General features: G+C 35.0%; 3 protein-coding genes across 17 annotated transcripts; 2 read left to right on the top strand and 1 right to left on the bottom strand.

Moving 5' to 3' along the window:
- The first annotated feature begins 4,040 nt into the window (after positions 1-4,040).
- On the top strand, positions 4,041-9,627 carry LOC112782542 (probable methyltransferase PMT21). 9 transcript variants are annotated; one of them, XM_072230551.1, is made up of 11 exons: positions 4,246-4,508; positions 4,616-4,704; positions 4,957-5,045; positions 5,223-5,430; positions 5,608-5,904; positions 6,000-6,148; positions 6,246-6,441; positions 6,675-6,885; positions 7,560-8,232; positions 8,338-8,415; positions 8,971-9,627. In XM_072230551.1, the coding sequence occupies exons 5-11, from the start codon at positions 5,632-5,634 to the stop codon at positions 9,191-9,193; spliced, it is 1,803 nt and encodes a 600-aa protein (XP_072086652.1). In that variant the 5' UTR covers positions 4,246-4,508; positions 4,616-4,704; positions 4,957-5,045; positions 5,223-5,430; positions 5,608-5,631; the 3' UTR covers positions 9,194-9,627. The 9 variants fall into 9 exon arrangements, with proteins under 9 accessions (XP_025680758.1, XP_072086652.1, XP_072086653.1 ...); XM_072230554.1 differs by having other exon boundaries at positions 4,326-4,518; XM_072230552.1 differs by lacking the exon at positions 4,957-5,045.
- Positions 9,628-9,917: 290 nt separating this feature from the next.
- LOC112782544 (uncharacterized) lies at positions 9,918-11,948 on the bottom strand. The gene is made up of 5 exons (XM_029296179.2): positions 11,856-11,948; positions 11,552-11,774; positions 11,176-11,351; positions 10,713-11,004; positions 9,918-10,148 (listed from the first exon to the last, which is right to left on the bottom strand). Exons 1-5 carry the CDS (start codon positions 11,899-11,901, stop codon positions 10,085-10,087), a joined length of 801 nt encoding a protein of 266 aa, XP_029152012.1. The 5' UTR covers positions 11,902-11,948; the 3' UTR covers positions 9,918-10,084.
- Positions 11,949-11,996: 48 nt separating this feature from the next.
- LOC112782543 (uncharacterized) lies at positions 11,997-16,594 on the top strand. 7 transcript variants are annotated; one of them, XM_072230556.1, is made up of 6 exons: positions 11,997-12,224; positions 13,208-13,593; positions 13,907-14,220; positions 14,323-15,039; positions 15,736-16,186; positions 16,292-16,594. In XM_072230556.1, the coding sequence occupies exons 2-5, from the start codon at positions 13,248-13,250 to the stop codon at positions 15,802-15,804; spliced, it is 1,446 nt and encodes a 481-aa protein (XP_072086657.1). In that variant the 5' UTR covers positions 11,997-12,224; positions 13,208-13,247; the 3' UTR covers positions 15,805-16,186; positions 16,292-16,594. The 7 variants fall into 7 exon arrangements, with proteins under 7 accessions (XP_072086657.1, XP_072086656.1, XP_025680766.1 ...); XM_072230557.1 differs by having other exon boundaries at positions 12,052-12,220; positions 15,740-16,186; XM_025824982.3 differs by having other exon boundaries at positions 12,052-12,220.
- The last annotated feature ends 124 nt before the right edge of the window (positions 16,595-16,718 follow it).

Raw genomic sequence — 16,718 nt, 5'->3', positions numbered from 1 at the left:
CTCCTTCGTCAGCCGTTGAAGGCGGATCATTGGACAGCCCCTTCACATTTACTGTCATCGTCTTCTCCTCATCTGTTCAAACTCTTTTTTTTTTTTTTTCTATTTTATGGTTACATCAAATCATAAGATTTACGTGGCAAATTATACATTTTTTTTTAATAAAAATTAAATTGTTGGATGATCATAGTTGCTTCTTCTATTTATTCATCTCTTTCTTCTTCTATTTGAATGATCAATTTATGATGGTAATTTTAGTAGGTATTGTTATTTTAATTTTTATGCAGATTATTGTTTTGACTGGATTGAGTTTAGTTATATATAATTAAAATATGTTAGATGTTCAATTCATTAGATAAACGGATGATTATTTTTAGGATGATTATTTTTACTAAGAAAAATTTATTTTTAAAATTTAAGTTGATTATATTAAAGAACAATTTTATTATTTACATATTTGTTAATATATAATTCGATCTTAAATTTTTTAATTTTAAAAATATAAGTTAATTTTAAAAAGTATTGAAAGTATAAGCACACAATTTTTTAATTTATCAAATAAAATTATGAATTTTGTTAGCAAATGTCTTTAAAAACTTATTAAAAATTCAAAAATAAAACAATTTTATAGGAAAGATATAATTCTAAATTTTGAATGAATATAAATTACTTTGTTTCATAATTATTCCCTTTTTATAGTCTGAATAAATGTTCTAAAAATACTTATTACCAAAATTTATTTAATCATATTATTTTATTTTTTTAAAATGTAGAGACACTTTCTACTAAAACAATGTAAACCCACCCGTAGAATGTTGCAAAAGAAGCTGGACTGATAATGCCTCTTCGATTTGCTGAATGAATGGCCAAAATATACTTAATTAGTCGTCATGGTGTAAACGTATTGTGTTTTAATAAATCAACTTATAGAAAAAAAATTAATATTCATACATTGATTAATCTTTACAAATCACAAGGAACTTGCATGTATATATAGAATAAAATCCATTTAAAAGGCGAAAATAAAAATTAATCTTTTTATAAAACAATTTGTTCTTATCCGATTCTTTTAGACACATATCCTTCAAAATTCTAGAAGCATGGCAATCATTTCTAGTATTCGTTTTAATCACAGGACGTTAATTTATTTACAGAACTTGTGAAATAGAGGATAATTATTCAACATAAGCTTTTTGCTTTTATGATGGTAATATATACACTATAATAATCACCCTAAATATTTATTCAATGTTTTATTGTTTGATATTCAAATATATGAGATTTGAGATTTGCCGCCTTTGACATGCCAAGGGCTGAGATTTGAAAATATTTTTTATTGTCATTTTTAATCAATTAATCATTAATACAAGTCAATATTGCTATTTAATTTGCTTTATTTATTTATGATGCATAAGTTTTTTAATAGTAATACTTTAAATTAAATTTAGTACGAATAAAGTTCTAGATAAAGATAAATACTACATATACTAACACACTATAATTAGTACCTAATTAAACGGTAACAGGTTGTAGAAGAAGACATAGACAAACAAATAAAAAAATAGTGGAATCTAAGAGATTATTTTTGTAGTAATTATTGCGTTTAATTAAGACCATGATATTGTTCGGCGAACTGAGGGGAGTTCTCGACCACTGGAGAGATTTCGGGAAGAAATTAAGCGAGAAAATATAAAATGAGAAGACATCACATCCAACTCAAAACCTTAACGTGTTAAGTTAATGTGTCTCTCATCTTATAAACTCCTCACTCTTTCTTCCTTTCTTTGATATGGAATTAACTTCAACACTCCTCACACTTGCAACACTAACAGATATATGATTGATGATTCGTATAAAAATACAATATATCATACTAATTGTTCTTGCCTGTGTGTTCGGAAACAAGTCGGCTCTCGTGACGATCGATTGTCGAGCTGTCGTCTTTGATGTTGAATTGTTGGTCCTGCTAATCCGAGCTTTTTTTTTACAGGATATGAGGTGTGAGCAATGAAAAGAAGAAGAATGTACCTGCAAAGGCACTCCAATGCTTAAGTCAGTGTTATGTTCTAATTGTGAAAGAAGAAGATACTTTACATTGCTTTTTGTATGGTGAGATTTTCGTCAATTACGGTCCGAGCATTTAGTTTGGTTTGGAGATGATTGGTAACGTATCCGATTATTGTACCGTTTGGTCGGACGTTAGGATTGTGGGTATCACCTTGCCGAGTTATAGCTCGTTAAGCCGAGCTATAACGTATGAGACCGAATTATAACTTATATTTGTAACTGCCATATTACTAATTAAACACAATTTGATAATTGATACGATGAAGCTAAAGCCAAATGCATGCAACTCAACATATAATATCATAAATATAAAAAAAAAATAATAGCTTGTAAGGAATAAACCAATGTTCAAATCAAAATAAGTTTTATTTAAGGGTATATCGCAAATTAGTCATAGACCTAAATTCTATTTAAAAGTTTGATACTTTAACACATTGTTTGGATCAAGAGAATTTGGAGGGAAAGAAAATGAAAGGAGAGAAAATTGATGGAAAAGTAGGTTTTTTGTTGTTTGGATGAGAAGAAAAAATAGAGTGGAAAGAAAAAAATTTATGTGGGACCCACTAAAATATTTTCATCTCGAGGATGAGATGAAAATGATGAGAAATGTTACAAACATAAATAAAATTACATATTTATCCTTTATTATTAATAAATTATAACTTATATATAATATAGATAAGGGTATTAATGTAATTTTATACTATTATGATTTTCTTTCTTTTCACTTTTCTTTCCATTCAAACAAAAGAAAATTTTCTTTCCATTTATTTTCTCTTCATCCAAACACCATACAAATCACTCTATTTTTCCTTCTATTTTCTTTCTTCTCATTTTCTTTCCTCTTATTTTCTTTCCTTTCATTTTTTTTTTTTTACATCCAAACAAAGCCTAAGCGAACGAGTGAAGCTAACCACTCAATCAATTAAAATTTGTTAATTCATATTTTTTGTGTGTGTAGATTCATGGTTTTTTTTTATTTGTGTATGAATTCTCTTTGGGCCTTTAGACAAATTCAATTTGACAGTCGTTCAAAAGAGGAGCTAGATTTGACAGACAGACCCAAAAACGAAAACTTCCACCCGAAAAGCCCCCAAAAAAGAGAACTGACAGTATTAACTATTGACAAACAAATCGATGGAGCTGCTCATGACAGCTCTAACAATGATGACATATCAGAAATAATTTTTTGGCTGAATCAATAATTATATTTATGCATACGTTATAACAAATTCGGTTTAGAGAAAGAAATAGATAAAAATATTTTTATCTAAATATAAATGAAGAACTTTTGAAATTAAAAAATGACAATAAATCTAAAAAACAAAAAAATAAAAAGAGAGGATCATAATTAATAAGCGTGTGAGACTTTGATGCAGTATCAGCTCTTCTGACTTGTCATTACTCACTCTTTAGTCTTGACGTGCGTGCCACCCACCGCCTCATTATTCAATGAACATAGTACATTACATGTGGACCTCATTTCTTTCTCTAACTGCTTAAATTATTAACGCTAACGCCTATATACAAAGTACAAACATACATTATAATGCTTATTCAACTTTCACTTAATTAAAAAGTTACAATACCCAATTCCCCGATTAGTTGTTATAATGCCAATGGCAATATACACACTTTTCTTCTCTCTTACTTCTCATTATTGTTATTCATATTAGCTTTTCCGCAATGTTTTTATGCTGGTGAAAATTCAGGTGCAGTCGATTTCACGTGAAGTTGATACCTAAGAGTCGTTAAATGATTTGACTAAATCTTCGTCTAACGACTCCTAAATATTAACTTTACGTCAACTTCATCTGAATTTTTACCTTTTATGCATATCAATATAAGTGCTTCATTTTCGTTGTGAGAGGAAGACAAGCGAAACGGTGTAAAGATCGCTCTTCTCTTTCAGCCAAATACAAATTTCAAGTGACCTATCAATCCTAAATCATCATTATTGTACTTTACTTCATTTTAACTCAAGATTCTTGTAAATAAGGAAAGAGCTTCAGCCTTCAGTGTTCTTTTCCACGTAAGTTATCAGATTCTGTATGGGGCAAAATACCTTTTTTATTATTGAATAAAATATAGCATGAACTTATGCTATATAAATTCCAATTTATATTAAAAAATATCAAAATAATACACCGTATATAAACGAAGAGATAAAAGAAATAGATTGAAGATTGAAGATTCGCTCATCACTACTAACAAGCGGCGAATAAAGAACAAAAGAAAAGATTTTTTTTTCTTTAAAAAGAAGAGGGTAAAGAAAAGATAAAGCTAGAAATTCTTAAACAAAATAGAGAGAGAGAGAGTAATAAGCTAATAACTAAAGGTAGAAAAAAAAAAGTCATAAACCAGAGGGCAAAATAATTTGGAAGAAGTTGAAGTTGAAGTTGAAGACAAGCAGGAGACAGCTTAGCACATGAAGATGAAGTGAAGTATAAATAAGTTTCGTTTTGTTTAGCTTTATTAGTTTTTAGTCTTTTAGGTACGTTTCTGACCATTTTTTTCAACTCTCATGGTCCCTTTTCCCACCTACCATTAGCGCGCTCTCTCTTCTCTTCTCAGAGCTCATTGTTTCTAGTTCAACCAGGAAGCAGCTCCACAGAGAATTGAAACAGCATAACCTTAAGGGTAAGCGCTAATCCCTATTCTCTTTCTTTCATCATCGTCTCTTTTCTTTCTGTTGTGTCACAGATCTGCTTTCTCTTCTATTCTTCTTGGACGGGAGTTCATTGGTTGGAACAAGCTAATTAAGGACAACAACTGATGCCTTTCTTCTGTTCTGTTCTGTTCTGTTCTGTTCTGTTCTTCCTTGTCAATAGCGTATGAATTAAGATGTTGAACTGAGCTCCGCTTTTTGCATTCACCTTGTTGTGTGTTTAGGGCCCAATGTCATCATCATAAAGACAAAAGTGCGCCTTACAAAAGCACCAAGTGTCGGTAGAAAAAGAGAAAAACCGTCAGATTTCTTTGTATTTACACCTTACCCTGCCTCTTTTCCTTCGGATAACTCAGCTGGAATTTAGTCATCATTTTCTGTTTTTATTTTTTGCAATTTTACGAATCCACTATTTAGGAATGTGTGTTCTCATTCTCATTGCAAGCTACGTGATCTTAAGCTGATGATGCCTTGTCCTTCTTCTCTGTAGATGGTTTGGTTATTCAAATGGTGTGCTCCTGTAGAGTTGAATTATAATGCATGCTTATTTGGTTCCTGGAATAGATAGGAAACAAATGCTATCTTCACTTGTTTCTGCATTTCTTAGATTACTGTCATCATCTGTGGTCAAATGTACAAGTTGGAACTAACAGGAACTGGAGTTCTTAGTATGAGGGTTGTTGGTTAGAGTGCCTCTTGTGAGTTCCTAGTGTTCCCTCTTTTGGGTGCTTTATTTATCTATGATAAATGTTATGTTGATCATTGACAATTTCTCATAAATTATCGGTGTTTAAGTGTAATAAAATAGAAAAAAGTTTTGGCCACAGCTGGCATAATCATAGTTTAGTGAAGTTGATTTATTAAAACCTGTGCAGGTAGTTGATTATTTGTTGGTCACGATGAAGGGTAGTGATGGGAAATCAATCATAACCCAGCCAGAAAAGTGCAGGATTGTCCCAATGGCAATAATATTTGTGTTGATATGTGGATTTTCTTTCTATATGGGTGGAATCTTTTGTTCTGAGAGGAATAGATTTCTCTTCATCAGCGGCCAGAAGTCCCTTGAACCCTCCAAGGATTTATCCTCAGTAGGTTCTGTGCAGATGAAGTCCATCAGTTTTCCCGAATGTGGCGTTGACTATCAAGACTACACACCATGCACCGATCCAAGGGTAATATTACTAATGGTTGCTCTGTTTTCATGGTGTATGATTTGAGAAAATAGTTTCCTCATTGATTATGTTTACTTGATTAATTGATTTTACAGAGATGGAGGAAGTATGGCTCCTACCGGCTTACTTTGTTGGAACGCCATTGCCCTCCGATTTTTGAGAGGAAGGAATGCTTAGTTCCTCCCCCAGATGGGTATAAGCCCCCCATTAGATGGCCAAAGAGCAGAGATGAATGTTGGTACAGGTATAATCATAGCCAATCTATGCTTTATGAATTAACAATATAAAAGGCTGGCTTAATGTGGCTTTCTTCTCATGCTTTCTGGTATATTTTATGGCAGAAATGTTCCATATGATTGGATTAACAAGCAGAAGTCCAATCAGCATTGGTTGAAAAAGGAAGGCGAGAAATTCCTCTTTCCTGGCGGAGGTACCATGTTCCCCAATGGAGTTGGTGAATATGCTGATAAAATGCAAGATCTTATCCCAGAAATGAAAGATGGGACTATTAGAACTGCCATTGATACTGGCTGTGGGGTGAGTTTTGCTGATATTTTCTTCTTCTTTATTCATCCAATGAATAGGTATGCAAATTATGTCTCTCATGATCACTTCCAAAACATTAAATTTTTAGTTCACCTTTTTGTTGTGTTCTGTTAACTTTTTGTGTGTACATATTTTAGTACCTGTACCTGTTTCTGTTGCAATTCATGAACAAGTGATAGACAAAGGAGTTCATCAATTAATCTATACAACACTTGTCAATATAGGTTGCTAGCTGGGGTGGGGACTTGCTTGATCGCGGGATTCTTACCGTTTCTCTTGCACCAAGAGATAACCATGAAGCTCAGGTGCAATTTGCTCTGGAGCGTGGTATTCCAGCAATTCTTGGCGTCATTTCTACCCAGAGACTTCCATTCCCATCAAACTCCTTTGATATGGCTCATTGCTCCAGATGCCTTATCCCATGGACAGAATTTGGTAAGTTTTTGATAGAAACAGGTTTGGCTTAGTTTACAAGAGGAAAGGTAAGGAGTTGAATGACTGATTTTCACTGTTTAATTCCTAATTTGCTGCTGGATGGCTATTTGTTATTCTTTTAAACTAGTTTAGGACCAGTAGTGCTAGGCCTAGCTGCTGCCTATAAATACCAGGGTTAGTTAGTTTTTAATTAGTTAGAAAATTCTGTTAAGTTTGTTAGCTCAGGAGAGGGAAAATTCTCTCCACAGTTGGTAGTTCCAACAGTGTACTCCAATTAGGGATTGTGATTTGCAATCCTAGTTCATCAATAAAATCCCCTAATTCTGCTAGATTTTTTATCTTATCAGTTTTCTATAGATTATGATGAATTAAACAGAGTTTGTTCCTATTAGGCTTATATTGTATTGAAGCCAGATCTCAATCAGCAATATCTTAGAATTTGCTTTTTGATATTGTGAAGCCATAGCTGTTAATGAGTCTTTTTCCCCCTTCCTGATCCAATAAATGTGACCATTTTATAAAATCATCTATGCACCCTTGAACTAGGTTACACATTTGGTTTTGGCTATCAATTGTGCTTTAACTCCAGTATTTTCACTGCTTTGACAAATCAGTAATTGTTTTCTGTTAATCTCTGATTCTCATTCACAAGTTGATGGTATTACTGATTTTAGGTGGAGTTTATCTCCTTGAAATCCACCGGATTCTTCGTCCTGGAGGATTTTGGGTCTTGTCTGGCCCACCAATCAACTATCAGCGCAGGTGGCGAGGGTGGAACACAACTATCGAAGAGCAAAGATCAGATTATGAGAAATTGGAGGAGTTGCTGAAATCCTTATGCTTTAAAATGTATAATAAAAAGGGTGACATTGCTGTGTGGCAGAAGTCTCTGGATAATAATTGCTATAATAAGCTGGCCAGAGATACTTATCCACCAAAATGTGATGATAGTCTCGAGCCAGATTCAGCATGGTATACTCCACTTCGAGCTTGTATTGTGGTTCCCAATTCAAAGTTTAAGAAATCAGGTTTAACTTCCATTCCTAAGTGGCCGGAGCGGCTGCACACGATGCCCGAGCGGATTTCAATGGTTCACCGTGGGAGTGCTAGTTCTTTTAAACATGACGACAGTACATGGAAAAAGCGTATCGAGCACTACAAGAAATTGCTCCCTGACCTTGGGACAGATAAGATAAGAAATGTGATGGACATGAACACGGTATATGGAGGTTTTGCTGCAGCCTTGATTAATGATCCTGTGTGGGTCATGAATGTTGTCTCATCTTATTCTACCAATACGCTCCCCGTGGTCTATGATCGAGGCCTTATTGGAACCTTCCATGATTGGTAAAGTGATTTTGAAATGTTATATGAGCCTTAAGTTATTCATGAATATTATATATAATATTTCATCTTATATGGTGTGTTGATTTGGCTTTTGTTGTGGTATAGGTGCGAAGCGTTTTCAACATATCCTCGTACATATGACCTGCTTCATCTTGATGGACTCTTCACTGCAGAAAGCCACAGGTGACATTCTCAGCTGATTTGCTCATGAATATGCTTTTAGAGCGATCTATCATTTTGGTATTTAGTTGCATAAATTTGTAACCTGATAGTGTACACTCAATATAACTGTAGTTAGTTGAATGATTAATGATGATGCTACAATTATAGTTAGTATAGTTTAGTTAGATAACTAACTATAGTTAGTGCAGCAGGCAATACAAGTGGCTGGTTAGTTATGCCCATGTGGGATTAGAGTTTGATATTTAACTAACCTGTTATATATAGTGTAAACGGGGAGATTCACCAATCATATGAATTAGTTCCTCATTTCTGATTCCAGAACCCTCCTCCTCTCAATTCCTCTGAACCTTCCTTCTCTTGCACTTTCCAAATTGCTTCCACACGCCACTTTTAACAATGTTCTCATGCAATAAATGGAAGAGAGGAAATACATGATTGCATGTTTGATTTGTCTTAAAAAATCTGTTTCTTGGACATTTTGATTGTCTTTTTTTATCACAAGATAAGTTAATTCAAACATGGGCTGATGGTTATAGTTGTCTTGGTATGTGGCAGATGTGAAATGAAGTATGTGTTGCTGGAAATGGACCGGATTCTAAGGCCAAATGGGTATGTAATCATTCGTGAGCACGGTTACTTTGTGGATAGCATTGAAGCCATTGGCAAGGGTATGAGATGGGAATGTCACAAAGAGAACTCTGAGAAAGGTGATGAGATGGTGAAGGTTTTGATATGTCAGAAGCAGCTTTGGTATGCATCCAATAATGGTTCAAGATGATGTTAGAGTAGTAGTGATGTGATACCTCCAAGGAGGGAAACAAATTCAAAGCTTTGGTATGCATCCAATGATTGATTCTAGTACAAATGGATGGTTAACTCCGATAATCCGGTTTTGTTCATTTATAGAGAGAGAATTTTCATACACTATAGGTATAATATAGATATATATATTCTTTATATGTGTTGAAATGTTTCTGATCCCCAAGGCCACCTTACTTTTCTCTAATAGTTTGTTTGTGTAATATCAAAGTGAATTCATGTTAAGGTGTGAACATTTCAAAGCCCCTAAGTATGTAATTTTCCCAAGTGCCAGTGCTACAACTTTGACATTTTATTTAACACTCGGGGAATGTTTTACACATAAATAGAAAATAGTACTTGTATCATTATTGAGCATGATAAAGTAATACTCATAATGTTATTGGTGCCCAATATATATGTACATATTCAATTTTCTGTTTTTTCCCATCATTTCATCCATAGATGCGAACAACGATATATTGATAGTCTCCATTGACATAACATGTTAAGTTCATTTGGAAAAAAAAAAAACACTTGAGTTATAATCAATCCTTCAATATATTTTGTTTTACATGATCAAATCCCTAAGCATAGGAGAAAATCTTATCAACAATAAAATAAAAATCTACACAGCATGAAATCATGTGAAGAGTAAAATCCATTAACATTAAACCTAACAAGAAGATTAATGAAATGATAACTAAATAGAATACGTGCCAGTGCTATATATTTGTTCAAAGGATGCCATATGCGAGCCAAGTGTGTTTGGTCATAAACTCATAATTTCTCACATATCCAAGCAAATACAATTGAGGCCTTGAACGTGGCATTGCATACAAATAAATAATAAAATATGATCACCCCTTATTTACTGGGCAGCTGATTCAGCTAAAGAATGCTTTTCCAAGATGGCAATTGTCTCTTCCTTTGCGCTGCACATTGCAAAATAAATAAATAAATAAATAATGCATATTGTAATTCCATATAAGCTGGTCCATATAACAGAATTCACCAGGAAAACAAAATTTAAAAGTAACCAAATATCTTAAACCACAGAAATGGGTAGTTTTGAAATTATCATTTTCACCTCACCATGTAAAAGTGAAAACAAAAAGTCTTGACAGTAAAATAATTATAGTCTTCTGTATGCATTTTGCAGCCTATTAAGTTCTCCCTAATTTGATATGAATTTAGTATCATTAGTTTTTATAGGGTTTTCTTAAGTTAGTACTCCATAAAGACTCTTGTTTAAGAAATTGGGAAAAGGAAGTTTTGAATTGTCAATGTTTAAAAACATAAAAATTATACTTTTTTGGGTTAAAACTCATTACCAAGTCCGTTAAGGGTCTCTCGGTTATGTAAAACCTTTTATATCACAAACCACCTTTCTATCACACATAGTATTTGACCCTTAACATAGCACAAACAATTGGTGAAATACATAATCATATTATTTGAGCAATGCAGCTTAAAAGATTTAGATCAAACATATCTACCTTCCAGGTCTCAGTATCTTGTATTTGTGTGGTGTAGTGAGGTCCACAACTGTTGAACCTGCTCGACCTGATGGAAGCACACCACCATCATATACAAAAGCACAATGCTCCCAAAGATTCTCAAAATCTCTGATGCAAACACTACTTGGCTGTCCACTAAGGTTTGCACTTGTAAGTGCTAAGGCAGTTCCTGAACCGCGAGCAATGACTCTAATGAAATTGCTATCAGGCACTCTAACTCCTATACTATCAAATCCCGGGTTCAAAGATCGTTCAAGAACACTTGAATCGCCTGTAAAATATGAAGGCATACCATCACATATGTAGGATCTAGAGAACCGAATTTGATGTTTACATAATAAACGTTGACAGAACAAAATAAGGCTACAGCTTCAAACAAATTTTAATGCAGTGTTGAAGGGTATTCTGCAAATGTCCATAATTTTCATTTTAACTTACAAACCTCGACTTAATACAACTGTAACAGGCCCCGGAAGGAGGGAATCAAGCAGGCCATGTGGCAAGTGGTCAGTCACGGCAAAACGATATATGTCTGATACATCTCCAACACAGATAGCCAGAGGGCTTGTATGTTTTCGACCCTTGATCTCATAAATCCTATTAACTGCTTCCAACGAGCTACAATCATGCCCCAATACAAGGCAATAAGTAATTACCAATCATTCATAAATCTGTCTCCATTGCAGTGTAGTCTTTGCCGATGGACATATTATTATAAAAGAATGTGGTGAAGTGATACCAATAAGTGCAGTGATTATTTTCACATGCTTTGTTTAATAAGGGAGAAGTAATCAGATATGAAAAGAAGCAGCTCATACCAAGCATCACAAGCAAATCCATAGAGTGTGTCAGTGGGGACCGCAATAACCTTGCCAGCTCTCAACGCTTCAACAGCCTCAGGTGCGTAAGCATCTGTTGCAGGGCGAACTAAACCAGTTCCTGTCTTGTTATCCAAACCACAGGCCATGTTCTTTGGAAAAGCCCTTCTCAGCTTTCTACTACTGGGTTGCAAATGAGGTGAAAATGATGACTTGCGAGTCCCTGAAGATAATAAGAAAAAGTGTGACTATTCTCTGAAGACAAACAGAGAGAGAGAGAGAGTGAGAGTGAGAGGGAACTGACAGGGGAGAAAGAGAGGCAGTGCTGAGATTCTTGTCCGAATATGCATCCTATGTCAGCAGCTTCTTCTTCTGCCTCCACTCCATCAACGAAACCCTATGCGCAAATACTTAATACATAAAACGACTGTGTTTTGTGTATGTTGTGCTTTTTCTGACTTCAAATAAAAGGAAGGATCCAGAGACATCAAATATCTATCTGTTCGATCTAAATATTTTGGGAGAAGAGAAAACTGAGCTAAAGGGTTAGGGTTTGTCACCCTCAATCAAAATTTTGACCTCTACTGCTTCGCTGTTCTCCTCTTTACGCTGCCGGTGCGTCGCCCTCTGCTCTCTGCGTCGCTGTCGCCGCCGCCATCACGGCAGTAGGTTGGTGCGCTGCTCCTTCATCTTGTTGTTCTATTTCTCGCTTTTGCTACTTGTTCTTGCTTGAGTTTATTCGATGGATGGTTTGTGAATTCATATTCTGCATTTCTACGAGCTTTTTTTCTGATATAAGAGCTCAGTATAGCAGATGGATGTAGTAAATTTCATATTTATTATTATTAATGCACTAATACACTACTCTTTAAGTAATAGTTAACTCGACTTTGCCTCGCTGTGTACGCTCTGTATGGTAACAATTAACATGTGCCATCTTCCATGCTTTCTAGTTCTTCATAATCCCTTCAAACTCTTGTTTCCTTTGAAGTTGTTCTCCGATCTAAAATGATCAAATGGGCCTGCCTCTCCTTTGTGAAGTAGAGGTTGGTGTAGAGAATGTGAACTTTCATTACTGAAATGACCAAGTAAATCCTAAACCATGTAATAAGCTTGATAAGTAACGTGTACAGGTTGAGGTACGAATAGAATAAAAATAAGATCTGAAAGTTTCAAATTGGCCTCTAGTCATAACTTGTGTCCATAAGCACATACCTCAAGTACTTGCTTATGATCTATATCAATTTTGAATAAACTTTTTGAGGCATGGCAATGATAGCATTTATACATTTTTCTCAGTAATAATGGGCAATGACTGAAGAGAAAATTCCAGAAGTCTGGTTTTGCATAATGAGAAAGAAAGAAAGAAAACTCTGGGTGTGGACAGTGCAAAGAAACGTAAGAAGTTAAGACTGAAACCAAAAATGAATCCAAAAGTGGAGGAGAATTGAAAGTTAAAAAAGGAAAAGTATATTTAACCATAGTTTGTGAGAAACATAGGGAGTGAGGCATTGGGAAATATATTAGTATTTACTTTGTGTAGAGTCTGATTGTTCACTTCACTGTATTTCTAATATTTATTATTATTATTATTATTATTATTATTATTATTATTATTATTATTATTATTATATAACTGAAATGTTTGGGAATCAGGATTATTTGCTTCCTCTGTGGCGTTAAGGTTTTGGCAAAAATGATAGACTTGTTCTTGTCAGACCCCAACCAGAGCGATGAATCACATGACAGTGATTCTATAAAATGGAGAATCTCTTTGTTGAAGGAGCTGGAATCCGATATCTGGTCAGGGATGCTGTCTGGGGGTCGTGCGGAGGTTCGGCTATGGCTGTGCAGTAGCATCGCAGGTGTGATGTGCGTGGCTCCACGCGATCAGAGAGAGCTCTTTGGGAATTTGGTGAGAAGTCGAGGTCAGAAGTGTGGCCTTGCCTCCCATCTTTTGCATTTGATGTTCGACAAGTCCCCCAATAAAGGGGGTTCCCTTTTAGCTCACACAAGTCGCATGCTCCAGAAATTCTTCCAGGGTATGTGGACTTTTATATTCTCTTGTAAACGCTGTTGTGGCTGTGACATTTGAAGGATTCGTATTTATATATGTGTGAAGGATTAAAAGTACTCTTATATTCATATATTTGTTTGTTCTTATCTACGGTGCAGGCTGTTTGTGCCAATATCTTGCTGCTCCCCATGTCATGCTTATTAGGCTGCTGCTTCTTTTTGTTGATTTTCTACTATTGTGTTGAAATTTTTTATATATAATTGGTGCGATATTAATCACTTTAGATGTTACTTATTACAAAACATGTTCCTTTTGTGCATCTTGCGGGTGAAATGCAGGTAATCCTAATCGTGTATTGCAGTGGTTTTCATATTCTTCCGCGGGCAGTGGACTAGAGCAAGGGAAAGGTCTCAAGGCGTTGTCCCAGTTTGCATTTAAAAACAGGGATATTTGCTGGGAGGAGCTAGAGTGGAAGGGAAAGCATGGGCAGTCACCAGCCATGGTTGCCACCAAGCCACATTATTTCCTTGACTTGGATATCCAGCGAACTGTGGAAAATTTTATTCAGAATGTGCCTGAATTTTGGTCATCTGACGAGTTTGTTGAGTCGGTCAAAGATGGTGATATTTTTTTCATTGACAGGCCATTCTTTGTGCGTTATTTCATTAACTTAATGTATAAAGAGGATATAGGAGATGTATGGCAAGTTATAGATGAATTTCTCACAGAGCATCCCTTCTCTTCTTTGTGCCAGCACCTTCTTATTACTCTTGACGAGCAGGACCTGTGCTACTTTTTGGAATTGCTTCGTAAATCACTCAACCGCAAAGTGGAATTTCAACATTTTGATAATGTCACTGATTTGTTTGTGGTTGTACTTTTAAATTGTGGTGGTACTGGGTCTATTGACCTGATGCTACTGTTGAATGCTGTCATTACTCAGGGAAGGCAACTTCTACGCCTTTTACGGGATGAGGAGGATCCGGAGCTGCAAGCAAAAATCGGTGACACTGTGTCAAAAATATCTGCAATCTCAAGTAGTGGCAATAGCTTGACCCCAATCTTTAAGAATACATGCAAGATGACAACTGTTGAAGCAATAAAGTGTTTGGGACTTCAGTCTTGGGTTCTTTACTATAGATTGTCACAAGAATGCAAAACTCCTGAATCCTGGGAGTCTGTCTTTATGAATAATCAAATTGGTTTCCGCCTCTCGAACAAGAATGCATTGCTAGATCATGATGGACTGTTAAAAGAAGATTGTTCTGGTTTTGATCAGAGTCCTTCAGTTCGATTGAAACGTAATAAAAAACAAAAGGCCAAAAAGAAGAGGAGGAGGAAGTATGATAGTGATGATTGTAATGATGATGAGCTGCTGGATTTTGATTCTACAAGCCTGGAATTGGACTTTCTGCAAAATACTAGAAGCTGGCTACTTTCAACTGATGGATACACTTCGGCATGGAGTAGTGTACGTTCCTTAAATTTGAATAAACAAGCAATCGTCCGTAACCTAAGTTAAAACATTCTATTTGCATCAGTTGCAATGAGAAATCCAAAATTTCATCTGGGATATGCTTTCAGGCAATATAGATGTGTATCATTTAAGTGGGTTTTTCTGTCCCAACAATGTGTGATTAATTTTAACAATAGAACTTGAAGTGCTTAAGTCTATCTAAAAATCTCACCACAAATATATGAGCTCAACATAAAACAGGTCTGCTTCTTTGTCTTGATATACCGGTTGACTTGTGTAGGGGCAGAGAATCGCAAGATTGCTTTGCAATTGAAATTGTTCTTACCTGATATTTCATTATTAAAATCTCCTGAATATTTGGATACTTGGGTTGTCTTCTAGTTGTTGATATAGATCAATCAGTTTGTTCCATTTGAAATAACTTGGATTCTGAATCTCTGAATATTTATTTTATAAGTATAATACCTGTTTTTCTTATTAGGAGAGTTTTAAGCGATTGAACTGGAAAATATTTTGGTTTGAGACATGCTTAGTTCATGTATAATTTTTTTGGTTCTAGCTTTTGAATAATTTCAGATACATGAGTACATCCTGTAGAGCATTTAGAATAAGAAAATATGCAGTTTTTTGTAGTGATGATATAAACTAGTTATTCTGCTATACTGATTTTGTGACCACTAATTTTTCTAGGCAGATTTGCCGGAACACCTACATAGGCATTGCTTGTGTAGGTGGATGACATGGCTTTTAGAAAAATGAGGTGAAGTTGCTTCAGTGGACCACCGGGGTATTGTGCCATCATCATCATTATCATCATTATAAACTGTGGGCAAGGGTTAACTTGATCAGTTGTCTACTTGTGGTATTTTCACTCAGTTGATATCAAGCATGCCCTTCCGGTCCCCTTTTGTTTTTGTTTTGGGGCTGAAATTCGTAAGATACAAACTCAACTTTTTGTAGAATGGAAAGATCAGAATTCTTTTGATTAGAAAGCTTGCCTGAGAAATCTATCAAGATTATTAAACTCTGGGTTCTTTGGGAAGTTCATGAAGTGGCAAGACCTTGCTGAGTTTCCCCATCACAAATCACTGTAGCATCAACATTGCAAGGGTTTCATTCAGGGTGTGATGAGTGTATGCAGGCAAGTTCTAATTCCTGAGGTCTATTACTATTTTCAAAAGCTATATTTCATTATATGTGTATTTTATACATGCATACCACAACTTCTAGTCATTTGTGTTTGCAGATGCAAGAGAACGGATGCAAGCAAGACATTGTTAATGCACCTTGTGATAGCAAGTTTCTGTTCCCTTTTTGGTGTGAAGCAGACGATGGACTCAGAACCTTGATTGCTTGAACTAATTTCCTATTCAGAAAGCGACGACTAACTTTTTTGTTGAACGCATTACCAACTAATATCCCTTTGATTTATGATGTCTGCTTTTTAAGATAAATTAAATACTAAAGAGTAAAGAGTACCGTTATTGTATTGTGACTATTGACTTGTAAGATCAAAAGCTCTGTATATGATGTTAATTCGTAGTCTGCACTTTTGATGTATTACTAGCTGTAATCCGACCAACTCCAATTAGGTTGGCACTTAGGTCAGCACCTCAATCAAAACCACGTAAATCTTTTGGTTGTGTATGTCGCTTGCGTTGTATTGGTCCAAT

Source organism: Arachis hypogaea, chromosome 20 (assembly GCF_003086295.3).
Source record: "Arachis hypogaea cultivar Tifrunner chromosome 20, arahy.Tifrunner.gnm2.J5K5, whole genome shotgun sequence".
NCBI lineage: Eukaryota > Viridiplantae > Streptophyta > Magnoliopsida > Fabales > Fabaceae > Arachis > Arachis hypogaea.
Note: the sequence above shows the minus strand (reverse complement) of the source record. Positions and strands in the feature narration are given on the sequence as shown.